The sequence below is a fragment of the Girardinichthys multiradiatus genome, chromosome 3 (assembly GCF_021462225.1).
Source record: "Girardinichthys multiradiatus isolate DD_20200921_A chromosome 3, DD_fGirMul_XY1, whole genome shotgun sequence".
In the NCBI taxonomy this organism is placed as follows: Eukaryota; Metazoa; Chordata; class Actinopteri; order Cyprinodontiformes; family Goodeidae; genus Girardinichthys; species Girardinichthys multiradiatus.
Genome location: NC_061796.1, coordinates 19,801,448 through 19,818,377, shown reverse-complemented (window position 1 = coordinate 19,818,377; position 16,930 = coordinate 19,801,448). Strand labels below are relative to the sequence as shown.

General features: G+C 40.5%; 1 protein-coding gene across 3 annotated transcripts in view; it reads right to left on the bottom strand.

The window, feature by feature from the left end:
- oxr1a (oxidation resistance 1a) overlaps nucleotides 1-16,930 on the bottom strand; it is a 240,598-nt gene that overhangs the window by 87,047 nt on the left and 136,621 nt on the right. Inside the window, exon 1 of one of the 3 annotated variants that reach the window (XM_047356477.1) lies at nucleotides 1,387-1,915. The exons of the other annotated variants lie outside the window; for them this stretch is intronic. Coding sequence (XP_047212433.1) covers nucleotides 1,387-1,546 — 160 coding nt within the window. The 5' untranslated portion in view covers nucleotides 1,547-1,915. Of the gene's footprint in view, nucleotides 1-1,386; nucleotides 1,916-16,930 lie in introns of those variants that run through there. 3 annotated transcript variants of the gene reach the window in all.

Genomic DNA, 16,930 nt, shown 5'->3' with positions numbered 1-16,930 from the left:
TTTTCCACCTCAAGGACTGTAATGCATAAAGCAGCGCAGGTAGTAGCGGTGAATCCAATAGAAATGGAGGGAAATACAATATTAAACCCATTTCACCATCGAAGAAGTATCCCTAAAGAGTATCAAAGTACATTCTAATGGCTGCTGCAAAGTTTTTGGTAGTCAACCAAAAATTGACTGCATATAATGAATAGTTTTCAGTGTATGACCTGCTGATCGCAGACCTAAGTCACTCAAGGGAAAAACTGACCCATTCGGGTCTGCGATCGATGGATTGATGTAATCTTGCAAAAACAACAAGAGTGACAGAATGAATCAATGAGTAACAATCAAATGAAAGCACTGAAGCTGACTTATTGGTATTGATAATACACAGACACACTGGAAGAAATTAGTCCCTCCCAGATTGTCTTCCCAATCCAGGAGACAGCACCATGAAACCTTTTACTCAAAGATTATGCGCTTTCTTTTTTAATTCAACCAACCATGGTGTTTAATGTACATTCCTTTTAAAACTTTGAACAACTGGCCCGTTAAACGTTTCTGCTTGACCCTGCTGCAACCTCTACTGCAATAACTGCACACCTACATCTAGAAAATAGAATACGCTTAAAGCTGCATATTAAAATATGCTTCAGCATATAAAGAACATGTCAAACATAACTGAACTGCTTTTTTTTTCAATTTCTGGCACAACAGGCTGTTTTTGCGTAGAATTGACCAGCAGACACAAAGTACTGGGCTGAAGGTTTTTTCCATTTGTTTTAAGTGCAGGGGTGACGAGTCATTTCTCTGTTTTTTAGATGATCTGGACCTTTGAACAGCTCAGGTTCAAAGTCTGAAACACTTAAATGGTCAAACCTGAAGTGAAATATTCAAGACTGCCTGCTGATTCCAATATATGTGTGTGTGATTCGAAAAACCCTTTATTCCATCTGTCAGTAATACAAAACAAAGTTGCTTTTTCAGTTACGTTAAAAACATTTGATAGCATCCTCTCTGGAAGCTGCAGTTCTTAGAAAGGACATGATTTTCTGCATTGAATATAAATAATTTAAAAGTAAAAACACAAGAAAGAGGGTCATTTCTGGCGTCCAGACCACTCAAAGCCTGAGTCTTTAAAAGAAGTGAAATAGCCCTTTAACTTATTTTCGAATCGAATCAGACGCTAACTTCAGGCGCTGTGCCGAGGTTTTGGTTACACTTTCAGAACATTTAAACTGTATTTATGTGACCATAAACTGTGTTCGATAAGCGACGAAAACCAGTGCAAGAGTCGCCAAACTAGACCATTTAAAGAAAGTTTGCATTTCATCTCCATGAAACATCGTTTCTGTCCAGCTGGGCGTCCCAACAGTCAACTAGCCTAGCTTATTACAAACCGACCTGTCTTGTGGTGGAGGGTGTGTCTGGCTTCGTGTGCTGTCCCAGCACCGTGCAGCTGAACGGGGACGCTCTCCTGTCCGTGTCCCGGCCACAGTCTCTGGGAAATCGCGTCTCTGACAACTCTGGCACCGCTGCCCGTGATGGAAAAGATGAAATCCATGACAGTCCGGTGCCGCAGCTGGGTTAGCCAACGAAGAACGACTTCAACGTGTTGTCTTCCAAAGCAGCGGACATACCAGTGAAAACTGCGCTGGCAGCAAGTCACAGGTTCAAACCCGCGGTGTCAGAGGGCATTCGGCGCGCTGCACATTCCAAAACAGGAACTGTTCAAAACACCAGGCAACTTTTAGTAGCCTCCCCCCACCCAGTGAAAACTCACAGTTGTGATAGTATCACTAGAATCCCTTTCATATTGATCAGAGGGAAACGTTTCATGCAAATAATAAAGATTTAAATATTTTAAAGCACGCCTCAATGTTGTAAACATCTCAAACAGAAAGGAAATGTCAGCATTCACACGGGTGGGTAGTGCAGCCTGGGTTTCCGCTGCAAGGAAAGCCTCCAGCTAACTCTGCATTGAATTTGGGGTCAATTACGTCACAAGAGGCTCAAGAATCCAGCTTTCGTCGTTTCATATATGAAGTGAGCCATAGACCCACTTGCGCTCTGCAGGTTGCAGTTCCCTGATCTAGCGGTTGAATACTGCCATTGTTAAAGTAAAACTGAAAAGATAAAAAAAAATAAAATTCGTCCAAGGCACCAATCAGCTATGATTTCTGTGTCAGCACATATAATCATAAGAAATGGATGGAGTATTATGTTCAGTACAGGGGCCATAACAGTCTGTCTATGTTTCTATCTGACCACATATTGTGATTATATCACCTTTAAGTAGTTAAAGTGATTTGGCTGTACAGTGGCACTACATGTTGTCTGAACGTCTGCTTTAGCTCACTGGAGCAACTTCGCTTTTTCTGACACCAAGCAATGAGATTATGTCTTCATTCTTCCCTCCGATGTTGACTAAAACTGCAGTGATGGTATACGCTGTGCTGCAGGTTTAGATCGGGCTCATTAAAAGGTCCATCTGCCTGGCAATCATTTTTTAGCAGGAGTGGGTGATGGCAGCACCCACTTCTCCAGGAAGCATCGTTTAGGCTGGAAAATGTAAAGCACTGACCAGACCATACAGTTTTTATAACTTTGCTTGAAATGATTGCTGAAGATCTTTAATCATGACATCAAGCTTTTCCAGTCAGGCCTGGCCTTCTTCACATAGCGCTTCTGGATGTGGCAAAGTTTTCAGGATTTTCCCGCAGTCTTCTCACATGATGCTTTGGCATTTAAACGCAGCTGTACAGAATACAAGTAAACACTTTTGATGAAGGAATTTGATTAATGAAGAGGCGAAAACAAACGAGGACCCACCGAGGCACCTCTCGGTGGGTGCTTGTTTTTAGGATTGTGGAAATAAATGATGATTTACAACCAGAAAGAAAAAAATACTATTAAATGTTGTCGCACAAATGAAAAACTATATCTAAAGTGAGTTTTTTTGATTTCACAGGAAAGGTCAGGCTAAGTTTGGGTTTTCATTATAGGTAATTTTGAAATTACAAAAAAAAGGCTTGAAATATTTCACTCTATGTGTAATGAATCTATATAATATAGAAGTTTCACTTTCTGAAATGAGTCACAAACATATTAAGCTTTTTCTTATATATAATATTCTAAGTTTTAGAGCTGTCCTTGTATAGGTCACTTCAAGACCAGGGACATGTCTGCTGGTGCAGGAAGGGGCAGGTGAGAACGAAATATGAAGCAACACAAATGAAGGTAGGTGTGATAATTGGGCAGCAGGCTCAGATAATGAACTTGGAAACCTTAAATACAATATTCATCCTGGAGCAGAGCTGCCATGCTGTGAAAGGAGCTTCTAAAGCGTTTCAAGCAAAATCAGAAAACTGAGCACACTAAAGGATCCTGAACCATTTATGCAGTCAGTGACTTAAAACAACTATGAATGTGTGAGCAGTTTTTATCTTTCTGGGAATACTCTGACAGGAATAATACAAGCAAGTCATCTGTTGCATGCATGGTTGCCCAGATGAAGCTGAAACAGCTGATACAGTTGCCAGCACAGTACTTGTATGATGATGGCTATATATGTACAACACGAAAGGTTTGCCATCTGCTGACCATTTAGGGTACTGTGTGCTCTAGTTTCTGTGACTAAAATCATTTTGACTCTTCTGTGGCCTGATCTGACCTTTGCCTGCTTCGTTTTGGTTCTAAAGACAGAGACCGCTTGTACTATTATTCAGTTAGTCTACAATAGTTCAAGGACTGGTGAAATTTTCAATACAGTTCCTAAGATCCTAAATTAGGAAATGGTTATTATAAAATCTTCAGCTGAATTTATAAAGCATATAAAAAAGCAGTTTTCATGTATTATAAGCTAAATAGGTGAATGTTCGCTACTTTCTTTAATAGATAATTTATCAAAGCCTCTGGCAGCTTCTTGCTCTGTACGTGGCTTGAATAAGAGGTTCCAACAGTACCTTGCAAACATTTTGTCACATTACAACCACCAGCTTTAATGTATTTTAAAAAGATTAAAAAGCATAGTGAAAAATTGCAAAGTGGAAGAAAATTTATATAAGATTATCCAAATGTATTATGAACAACACATTTGTATGTAACCCCTTTGAGTCAATACATCAGTCAAGCATCTCTGAACGTCATATTTGTGGATTTAGGCAAATATGATTCATATGAGTATAATTCAATCTGAACTGACTCCCTGTTCTGGTTGAAGGAAAGTATCCCCCCATCATGATGCTGCCATCACCATGCATGAAGAGGGGATTTTGAGGTGCAGTGTTAGTTTTAGCTGAACGCAATGCATTTTTACAGGCAGGCCAAGACGTTTCATAATGGACTCTTCTAACCAGAGCACCTTCTTGCACATGTTTGCTGTGTCCACAACATGGTTTGTGGAACTTCTGGCTTTTTCAACAATGGGTTTCTTATTCCATCTCTTTCAAAAAAGGTCAGATTTGTGAAATACACAAATAAAACTTAGCCTGTCATCAAATTCTCCCCATCTGAGCTGTGGATCTCTGAAGCTCCTCCAGAGTTACCATGGACCATGCTTTTGGCTGCTTATCTCATTGATGCTCTGGTAAGTTTGCAGTTGTGCCATACTTTTTTCATTCTTGGGTGATGAAGATCCCACCTTTAAACCTTCTCTGTAAGGTGTTCAAAGGTGGGACTTTGCTTTATAACCAAAAAAAAAAACACAACTTTATCCCTGACCTGCTGTGTTTCGTGGTCTTTATGATGCTGTTTGATCAGTGATGTTCTCTGAAGTCCACCACAGTACAGCTGTATGTATACTGAGATTAAATTAGACACAGGTAGACTCCGTTTACTCAATTGGGTAATTTTGCACTGGATTTTATTTGGGGTAACAAAGGGGAAAAGAGCTGATTTCATATGTATGACACCTTTTAGATGTTCAGTTGTAAAACAATTTAAATACATGCAATAAATAACCTTCACTTCAAAATTATGCTCTACTTTGGTTAATTGCAAAAAATCCCATTAAAACACACTGAAATTTATGGTTATAATGTCATAAAACATGAAAAAGCTCAAGGTGCTTTTGCAAGGCAGGAAACGTCCAGGAAACCTTCAACTGAAGCCTAAACACACACACACACACACACAGGCCACTGTTTTTTTTAGGTACACCTGTCCAATTGCTCGTTAACGCAAATTTCTAATGAGCCAATCACAAAGCAGCAACTCAATGCATTTAGGCATGTAGACATGGTCAAGACGATCTGCTGCAGTTCAACCGAGCATCAGGATGGGGAAGAAAGATAATTTAAGTGACTTTGAACGTGAGATGGTTGTTGGTGCCAGACGGGCTGGTCTGAATATTTCAGAAACTGCTGATCTACTGGGATTTTCACGCAGTACCATCTCTAGGGTTTACAAAGAATGGTCCAAAAAAGAGAAAATATCCAGTGAGCGGCAGTTCTGTGGGTGCAAATGCCTTGTTGATGCCAGAGGTCAGAGGAGAATGACCAGACTGGTTCGAGCAGATAGAAAAGCAACAGTAACTCAAATAACAACTCGTTACAACCAAGGCATGCAGAGGAGCATCTCTGAACGCACAACACGTCGAACCTTGAGGCGGATGGGCTACAGCAGCAGAAGACCACACCGGGTGCCACTCCTGTCAGCTAAGAACAGGAAACTGAGGCTACAATTCACACAGGCTCACCAAAATTGGACAATAGAAGATTGGAAAAACGTTGCCTGGTCTGATGAGTCTCAATTTCTGCTGCGACATTCGGATGGTAGGGTCAGAATTTGGTGTCAACAACATGAAAGCATGGATCCATCCTGCCTTGTATTAACGGTTCAGGCTGGTGGTGGTGGTGTAATGGTGTGGGGGATATTTTCTTGGCACACTATGGGCCCCTTAATACCAATTGAGCATCGTGTCAACGCCACAGCCTACCTGAGTATTGTTGCTGACCATGTCCATCCCTTTATGACCACAGTGTACCCATCTTCTGATGGTTACTTCCAGCAGGATAACGCGCCATGTCATAAACCACAAATCATCTCAGACTGGTTTCTTGAACATGACAATGAGTTCACTGTACTCAAATGGCCTCCATAGTCACCAGATCTCAGTCCAATAGAGCACCTTTGGGATGTGGTGGAACGGGAGATTCGCATCATGGATGTGCAACCGACAAATCTGCAGCATCTGTGTGATGCTATCATGTCAATATGGATTAAACTCTCCGAGGAATGTTTCCAGTACCTTGTTGAATCTATGCCACGAAGGATTGAGGCAGTTCTGAAGGCAAAAGGGGGTCCAACCCAGTACTAGCAAGGTGTACTTAATAAAGTGGGCAGTGAGTGTATGTACAGATACCACAAACAGCTTTGACACTGATTAAAGAGGCACCTGATAGGCTTTCAGGAGGATCTAATCTAACTAACTCTTCCCTTCCGACTATCAGCAGCCCTGCTGGTGCACTTGGCATCATGTTCAGCTGGGTCACTGACAGGCTCAATGCGACTCCTACAAACTCTGATTTACTGTGTTGCTTTACTGCTGCCCACAGCAGATCTTCCTTAAGTTCCTCAGAGGGGCTGGACCCTGCTCCCCACATTGGCTGAGAAACACAGTAGTAGCAGAGCACATCCCAACAATAACTACTTATACAGAACTACACCTTCACCCCCTAATCAAGCTGTAGTGTGACCAAAGAGGAAAAATGAAAGAATTCCCTCTGCGCTCATCCAACTACATGAGCGGTGCATGGAAATTACATAAGTCACTTTGTTCTACTTAAGCCGCATGTTTGATGTGTCGGTTTCCTGTTTTTTTCTTTCTTTAGATGTAATTAAAAGAAACTGGAGCAAAGTGGTTAACTAGCATTCATAATGGTATTATGTCTTTATGAATCTCTGTAAATTATTTGTGAGGCAGGTTGGTCCACACAGTAGGTGTTTTTCTACATCCTTTAGGGATGCAGTATTATTGCTGCCTGTGTTTACACTGGATTCATAATTTATATCACCACCTTTCTTATTAATTTTCTAACAAGATCAGCTTCAGATGCAGTGATGAGCAGAGAATTGTAGTGCTTAACTTAGAAAAAACCCCACCCAACTCACCTTTGTTTTGAGGTCACATTGCTGCAAAATGGGAAGTCAAAATCCCTTTGCTCTTGAGTTTTGTTTCTATTGCTATGATTAAAGTTATGTTTAGGCACTAGTGACCATTATTTGAACTTTTTTTTTTTAAGTAGGTTGACAGGAAATAGGGTGGAGAGATCTGGGGAAGGGAATGCACAAAACGTCGAAGGGGCCGGGATTTGATCCCGAGACAGCCTGAGTCGAGGACTAAGGCCTCAATACATGGGTCGTGTGGTTTGCAAAAGGAAACGAGGCAGAATGTTGTTAAATATATTCCAAGCTGAGCTAATAAATGTTACATTTTTAATTTTCTTGCCATCTCTCAGTTGCACTTCAATTTCCTATTTGACATGTAATGCTCCTTTAAGCTAAACAATAAAAACAAAGGATGAATGGTTTACTTGGAGATTAGAATGATTCATTGCAGAAATGTCCCACAGATTATGTAAAGTTGTGTCATTGGCAAAATATTATGGGAGATTGTAGCAATAAATCTTAAAACTGCAGGCTGCTGATGTGAAAGGACAGGAGTTACTGAAAAAAGAAAACCCAAAATACATTGGAGAAGCTAACAAAACTAGGGATGCACAATATTTCAGCATTGACATTGGTATCGGCCTATGTTAGTCAATTTTTAACATATGAGTATTGGTCTCTTCAGTAAAACTGGGTGAATACAAATATTTATTTCCATCTTGTTACCGTTTGCATATGTGTTTCTGGAGGGGGAGGGGGTTGGCCATGCGGCATTGTTTCGTTGTGTGACGTGATAGTGATGCAGCGCAGGATTGTTGGGTATTTAACTGAAGAAGAGAAGCAATGTCAGCTGTGTTTTTACACAGTGTCGAAAGGGTAGGGAAATATATCTAATATCAGTAAACATCAGCAAATGAAACAGCTCTAATGACAAGACAGACAGTAGCACACTAGCCTTTATCATCTGTCAAAGGACGAGACTAGAGAATGAAAGTTAAACCAAGTTAACAGAAATAGTTACATAAGCAGGGCCCATCATATGTGTACATTGTAATGGCTATAACAACATGTAAACATATACAGGCACATAATGCTGGACATCCCAATCTGCTGTTTACAGCTGAAATGAGCAGGATGTAAACGCAGCAGAGTTCACTCATGTGGCACTAATGTACCTGCTGGCAAATACAAACGTGCCTTTCAGTGCATTCTGTTTAGGGCCTTTATGGAGTTACGTTATGATGGCTTCTGTCGTGATGAATGTTGGACGCCATTTCTTGAAGCATCTATGGACCTTCGAGCAAAAACACCGAACCTACATTGTTCTGAATTTGAGTAGCGTTCTGCTCCATTATTCCGCAGTTCATACAAAATGACGACCAATAAAGACAGTCTGCTGCCAGGACGAATCAGGCGGAGGCATCTGCACAACGGCAGCAATCACAGGTGTTAAACAGCCTTTGTCAGAAAATCCCACCCTCTCTCAGGCTTCACCTCTCAAAGGCCTGTCAGCACTACAGATGAGTATGTTTTTTCACACTGGCAGTAGCGCCCAAATATTCATGAGCGGGTAACATGAATCAACTGCGCTGTGGTGCCTGCCAAGGCTACAACAATGCCAAGCTGAATCACCAGAGGGCTGTCTCATTTTTCAGTGAAGAAATCTGACTGCCATAACTCAAACTGTCTTCATCATGTCATTATTTCACAAGAAAAATAGACAGTATTGAACTTGCACCATCTTCCATTTTACACACTTCTGAGAGTCATAACCCAACATCACCACTGATATAAAGCTCATCCATTAGTCTCGGCTCCAAGTACAGACCTGATGAGCAAAGGAGCATTTAAAGAAAAAAGTGCTATTCAAAGGTACAGACTAACATCAGGTGACTGTTATAGTAAGATAAAAATGCAAAATCAAATGCAATTGATATTTGGTGATGACCCAGATGAAGCCCATAACTTGAAACATGTTTTAGGTGTTGTTCCATCCTGTGAAATTGAGAGAAAGTCAGAGCATATAAAGCACATACAGTACGACAACTGCAAAGCATGGCAGTGAAAGGGTGATGATTTGGGTTTGTTTTCCCAAACAGGATCTGGGCCTGTTGCAGTCATTGAATCGACCATGAACTCCTCTGCATGCTAAACCTATCCACAAGCTAAAGTTTGGGTGAAATTCAGGAATGGAGCACTATTCTATACTGACCACTCAAAGCACTTCACACCAAAAGGGGGCGGTAGGGTGGCCTCTATTATACCAAATTACATTAAAAGACAAAAATAATGAAACAAAAATGATATAATAAAGTAAAACTATTTATTAATAATAATAATAATAGGTATGTATTTTTTAGATGTGCAAGATAAACATTTTATAGTTAATGATGAGTAAACTTGTCTTATTGGCGACATATTTCTGCTCGGGGGCACAGAAATCTTTGCCCATAGACTCATGTTATAAATGTTCTACATGCGCAGTAGATTACCTTCAATACAAGAGACAGGAGGTTTTGGGGTGCAGCTTTCCTTCCACTGCCAAGGTGTGAATATTGCTTTTGAGCACAAAGAAGATCTGCTCCAGTGTTTTGAAAGCATTGGGGACTCAGGAGAGCTTGATCCTACAACTGTGAGAGAAGCTGGACAGTTTGTGATGCTGTTGAAAGATGAGAGTTTCAGCTTCTTCCTGAAACTGGGTGTAGACATTCCCTACAGCTAGCTCCAGAAGCGGACCATCCATTCAGTCGTTGTTCAGGGATATGTGCAGCACACAACATACAAAAGATCAGGTAAATTAATACGTACCTCATGCTGTTTAATTTGAATGATACTGTGTTAATCTCTATTAAACTTAACTACTACCTGGCGACTAAAGATTAACTTTTTTCTTCTGCTTCTGTTCAGATATTCCCTCCCTACCCTGTGTAGAGAATACAGTGGCGGCGTATCTCCTCTGGCCAAGAAACACCACACACTGGGCCCAGGGACATTCAGAGGGTACGTAGCTACAGAGGTAACATAGTATCAGTGCTATATTTTTAGGTAATGGAGAAAAACACCTTCGAAGAGGTCCTATATAATACAATACGATATATAATGATATCATATATTAATATATAATATTAATATATTGTAATATAATATAATGGTCTTTATTTTTAAAGGTGAAATTTTATTTGCATTGTTGCTATTTTTGTTATATATAAAATAATACACCACAGCCAGTATCCTGAAGCAGCACTGAACACCACTATAGATGGTTACCCAATACTGAACAAAACCAAGCTGAAAACTGAACCGGTTCTCATCTACAGCAACGATGAGTTCAGGAGCTGCATTGGTGCTCTGGCTCTGTACCAGGTCTTTATGGGGAACCATCTTCAGGACACCTTCTCAGAGATTGCGGCTCCACTGAAGATTCTCACCTCCTATGACCACTGCTGAATCTGAGAGGTGCTTCTCAACACTGAAGAGAATCAAGACCTTCCTCATGAACACAATGTCACAAGATCCTCTTAATGCATTGGCCATGCAGGAACGAAGGGGGACATTTATGTACAGAAAACTCCACCAGCAACCACTGCACTAGAGCCAAATTCACATAGTTGCACTGGCAAAGCTTCATACATTCATACACCGGTACTGAGTGTTAAGCAACTTGGGGTTGGTACCATACTTAGAGGCAGATTGACAGGTGGAAAGGGAGGAAGCTGGAATCAAACCTATAAACTTCCAATCACAAGACAATAGCTACCCCCACTGAGCCACAGCCTGCCAAACTATACAGAAGACCACGCAGACCACTTTTTTTGCTGCTAAAGCAGGTGTTTCCTTCTCTCCTTTGAGATACAAACATTTTTTAGTGATGTCACCTCTTTTAGGATATAATACATAGGTACCTCTGCCTCAGAAACACAGCTTTAAAGGTGCAACTAATCCTTTGTTTCTGTGCAAAGGACTACATAAATGTGTTCGAGTGGATTTATAAAACCAGATGTGAAAGTGATATATTGAGACGGGAAGACCTGATTGAATGCTGGTACAGTTCAGGATCATTCTGCCAAAACGAGGAAACATAATCATAGTCAGAGGACTTTTTTGTTTATAGAGATGGTTAATGATGACAAGTTATTCACATTTGTTCTACTCCAAACAATATTAACCAAAATTATTTCACGTCAGGTTTTGTATCGTTAAATTATAAGAAAGTTGAAGGGAAAGTTTCCAACTTAAAACTGTTTTCTCTGCCATTCTTCCTTTAGGTGTGCTGAAATTTGTGCAATAGTTTTAAGTCGCCATTCCCAACATGGACATGGGCTTTGCCAAGGGCATAAAATGCACAACCCAAGCATCTATAAAAAAGGGACTGGAATACAACATCACGTGACCACAATAAATATTGCACTGTATGAAAATTATTCTCAGACATAACTGGGCACAGAGTAGTTGGTGCTTTTTCAGGGTAAAGTTAACATTTTAAATAGAAACTCCATCTGAGGAATGTGATGATGTGCACAGGAGAGGAAAAAAATGACCAAGTCCTTCACATTTTTTTCCTTAGCAAATATGTGATTCCAGCTTCATTGTATGAATTTCAGATGTAAAATAAAAAGAGTATACATAAACACAATAAATAAAGGTAATAGAAAAAACACAAAATATATCAGCTTTAGATTTACTACTAAGAAATAACAGTCAAATAAAAGAACTGCTTCCTAATTTTCAAAAACAACATGAGTTTGCCCTACATCCCACCATGCAATGGAAACATAATAAAGAAAACAAACACCCAGACAGGTTGTGCTTCATATTAGGCATTCAGTATGAACTGGATGACAGGGAGATAAATGAACAGATGGTGTAAAGTCAGTTAAACCCACAGGTGCTTCCTGGTAACCCATTTGCTATGACAGAAGGGACAGAATTGGTTCATACCAGATCTACAGTCTCTAGTTTTAAATCATATCTGCTTAACAAATAGATACAGCACAATAAACTGGGAACAACATAGAAATAAAATGAAAAACCCATTGAAAGAGTTTCACCACAACAGCTCCACCTGATTTAAGCTGGTGAGATTTGAATGTTACTTTCAACATCTTGAAAAGCTATTCTAGAAAGTCTAAAATAATGAACCTTCAGGCTCACGCTTAAATACTCGTAAAAAAGAGATAGTTAAACATGGTGTTGGCAGCATCATGCTGTGGGGATGTTTTTCTTAAGCAGGGACATGGAAGCTGAGCAGAGTTGACTGTAAAATGGAGGGAGCTAAATACAAGACAATCCAGCAAGAAAACCTGTTGGAGGCTCAAGACTGGGGCTGAGGAGAGAATGCTGGAGTGGAATGGTTCAGCTCAATCTAATTTCACGTGTGGCCTAGTCAAAGTCCAGACCGAAATCCAATACAGAAGTTACAGAAAGAAGGCTTGCAGCTTTAATTGCAACAAGTGGTGGTTCCAAAGAGGAGAACACAGTTTTCAGGTATTTCTTTGTTAAAAAAATAATCTATGTATTATTATCTTTCCACTTCACAACTATGCACTACTTTGTGTTGGTCTATGACATCCTATCCATTAAAATATTTCAAGATATATGAATACTTCAGCATCATAAACATTGAATGACGGCCAATATATCACCTTCTGTTGCAATAAGAGTATTTTAAACAATGAAATACAGAGTAAGGGCGATCCAAGCTTTCAGGCTGAGTGTCACATTCATGTTCATGCCTGGTGTCAGTGAGCATGGAGACAAGCCTCTGCATTTCAGCCTAATGCCTTTAGCAGAGATAGGAAATGTGATGGCGGAGGAGGTCTTGTGTCATTCCGCCGGACACCGACCTGCTGCGGCTACATTTCAACCTGCTGGTATTGCCTGGCTTGTCTCTCTACAGGGTGGCTAGCAGTGATCGATAAGTGGTGGTGCCAGAGGGGGCCATCTTTCAGTGCCTCGTCCACCGCCCCAGCACAAGGTCATTTATCCTCTGTGGACGTCTGCACTGTCTGAAAACTCAGCGAGAGCCTGGGCGGCCTTGGCGACTGATGACCACTGGCTTAAACGTAGGAACACATCCATCACCTGAGCGGATCCAGGCTTCTCTTTCAAATTGTTCCACCGGCTTCTGCTTTGTGCATTCCCTAGCGAGAGAGCCGTGTATGATGACTAGATGCATGACAGCTCCCAGAAGACACTTAATTATAGGCGCAGAAACAGACAGGGGAAACAGGAAAACACAAGATGGTCTGAGATGAGAAAGAAGAGAGGGTGAGGGAGGAAGGGAAGGAGAGGGGACATGCATCAGACATGCACCACTGCTCCCTTCAAGCGAGGTAATTTATTCAAATAATAAAGCCAAGCCGAGTGCTGAAGGTTAGTCCACAATAAATCTGACAAGGAGAGAGAAAGAGGAGCCACAACACAGGCACTATTAGGCAAATAAACTAAGCAAACACGTTGTTATGTCACTGTCCATCGGCTTATCTGTGCTGAACCTCTCCGCAGGAGTTAATTACCTTCCTTTAAACTCAGACACAGCCATATATTTCATCATTACCCTAAAAAACCTCTCATATATCACTTAGCCACATCAAAGCCTCAAAGGTGGCTCTGTGCCCCAGACAGGAGTTAGACGGCACCCAGGACAGCGACGCACAGAGGGAGCGGTGCAAAAGTCACAGCCAGACAGACATCTTAAATCCAAGGAGGATTCAAACCCAGGGTTCTGCTCTCCCCCCAGATGCTGTAAAGCTGTCCTCACCCCGGACACTCTTCATCCATCATCTGACATCGCTCGGTCCACAACTATGCTAAACTGGATAATGAATCCTCACCCCCAGGAGACGCGCTAGATGGATCCGTTGTTGGCTAAAGTGTAAGCCGTAGACACATCGCATCGTTTGAGGTGCGAGGAGTCAGCTTGGTTAAATAGATCCAACCTTTTGGGTAAGCAGAAACAGGAGTCAATTAGGAAGCAGCGAAGATGTAATTAACTGCGTAGAAGGCTAAAAAAACAGCAGCTCAAATAACCACAATCAAGCTATGCAGAATGCGTCAAGTTGACATAGGGCACACATGTGCAGTCGGGTCACTTTGTCCCATTCAGAAGGAGACGATCAGAACAAGTGTTTACATGGGTGCAGTTCAGTTTGAGGGTCGACATAAAACCACCTCTTTCTTTCCAATCGAGCTGAATCATATCATAACAGTCCGATTGGCATGACACATTTTTATTTTGATCAGTCCATAATTCCCAATACTTGTGTTCCCAATGTCTATATAAACAGGCCTATTGATTTCACTGTACTCCAATAACCTCCATCACCAGACATCCATCCTTGGAACACCTTTAGGATGTAGACGAACAGGAGAATTTCAACTTGGACATACAAATACAAATCTACAGCAACTGTGTGCCACTATCATGTCAACATGCACCAAAATCTTGTTGAATCTATGCCAAAGAAAAGGGGTTTAGCCCGGAATTAGCAAGGTGCACCTACTAAAGTGACAGGTGACTGTACAGCCCCTGGAGTACAAGATAAGGAACACTTTATAGATGTGACAGGACAAAGTGCACTTAATTCCTTCAAGTGTAGACCCACTTATATTTTAAGATATGTAAAAAAAAAACAGTTCAGTTTGACAGCAGTTTGTTTAAATTTAGGATGTTGTTGGCTGGAATGGGGCCTCAAGGTTGGAGATAGGGGGCGGGCGAGGATGAAGAGACATATTTAATTCAATTCAGTCAGTCAGTCAGTCATTTTCTACCGCTTATTCCATAGTGGGTCACGGGGGAGCTGGTGCCCATCTCCAGCAGTCTATGGGCAAGAGGCAGGGTACACCCTGGACAGATCGCCAGTCCATCGCAGGGCATTAATTCAGTTCAATTCAGTTTTATTTAGATAGCACCGATTCACAACACATGTCGTCTCAAGGCACTTTACAAAGTGTTGTAAATATGAATCTGAGAATATTATTTAATATTAATATTTTAATATTAATATTTTACCAAATAATATTCCGGTCTGTTAAGGATTGTCCTGTGAATACCAGCCCAATAAGGCGATGGTATTAGGACAGAATAGAAAGGTGTGAGACAAGCTCAGGCATTATTGAACAGCATAAACTCTGCACACATATGGAATGAATTCACACAATTTCTTAAAATACAAGAATTTATTAACAAAAATAAGTCAACTCAAAGTCAAACATATTTCAATCAACAAACTCTTTACTATGCTAAAACAATCCAACTAAACTACCAAGCAGAATTAAAGAATAATGACAACTAATGGACTATGTACAATATAAACAAGTTGATTAAAGATGATTAGAAATCATGACCAAAAAGAGTGATGCAACATTACCATGCAATGTTTATGTTTGAGAACCAAGGATTATCTTGAAGAATCTGGAAGTGAAGTGAAGTTAGTTTTGGAACTAACTTAGAAAATAATCAGCAACCTTTAGACAACCCTTCACAATGCAAGATCAGATTAAATATTATTTTAATAAAATAATGTTTTAAATAATGATCTGCTGAATAAAACTAACCTCCTGGATGACTAATTCTCAACGGTGTCTAATTAGCTGCCTTCATTTATTAAAATAATATTTGAAGAAATATTATTGAGTATTTTGGAAAAGAGCCAAATCTTTCTGGAGAAATGGGGCTTAATGGTGTTTACTTAGTTATCAACTTTAGTAAATGATGTTCGGGGACTATTATTCACTAGCTTGAAAACTAACAACCTTTCTGTTGACTAGCCTTAATGCTAGCACACGTGTTCTTACCGGCTGGCCGTTGGGCTAACAAATAAGCTAGCTAAAGTGCTAAGCTAGAGATAGCTTAGCGCCAGAATCAACACATACCTTTAAAATACCAGGGTTAAAATGCATAAGCGCTGACGGCTCGTTATGAGCAATGTTCTGGTTAAAACCACCCTTTAAATAAAGTTTCTTAGCTTTAACACATACAAAGAACCCGAACCGGCCTGGGTGCTACAGGTAGCATGCTAGCACCAAGATAGCCGAGTTCCACAAAACAAACTTCATAACATGAAAACGTTTAGATCATTTCATCCTAAACCAATCTGTTAATCTGCCCAAACCCCAACCTCTGAAGCTGTTGAGGGAATGTCGTCCCAAGGCGAAGTTTGAAGAAGATATCCGTCGTGAACAAAGAGTTAGCTTCCCGCTAACTTTCTCAGTTTCTCCCGATCAGAAGGTGACCAGCTGTTCGTTACCGTAAACACGGTTGCGGCCGTCGTCTTTCCTCCAGACTCGGCTTGTCGAAACAGCTTCTCTCGGAACACCGTTTGCTTCTGTGGGGCCTCAAAGAGAAAATGTAAGCAACTCTTACACCTTAATTTCTCCGTTCATGAATGAAAATACCGGATACACAGACAGTATTTCATTCTACTTAACTTTTGCAAATGATCGGTCCTTGGATCCAGTTGAATTTATGTCCTTTTGCCAGCAAAAGACATTCAGCGCGCTGTGTTCCCTCCTGACCCGATGGTCATCGGTGTGGAAGAGAAAGACTTCTTCTTCTTCTTCTTCTGTGTTGTTTTTTTGGCAGTTGGCAAATAACGTTATGATGTGCATTACCGCCACCGACTGGTATGGAGTGTGGTTCTTCATGGTTTTAAATCTTATTTACTATTACAACAATCAAATTTTATTTATTAATTTAGTACTTTTGAAAAATCTAATTATAATTTGAATATGTTTGCTACCTAAACTTCTTTGCAAAGTATCTCTCAATATAAAATTTTCTTTAATACCTACAAATTCTCTCCTTAAAATTGTTCTTTCTTGTTCATATTTCTGACAC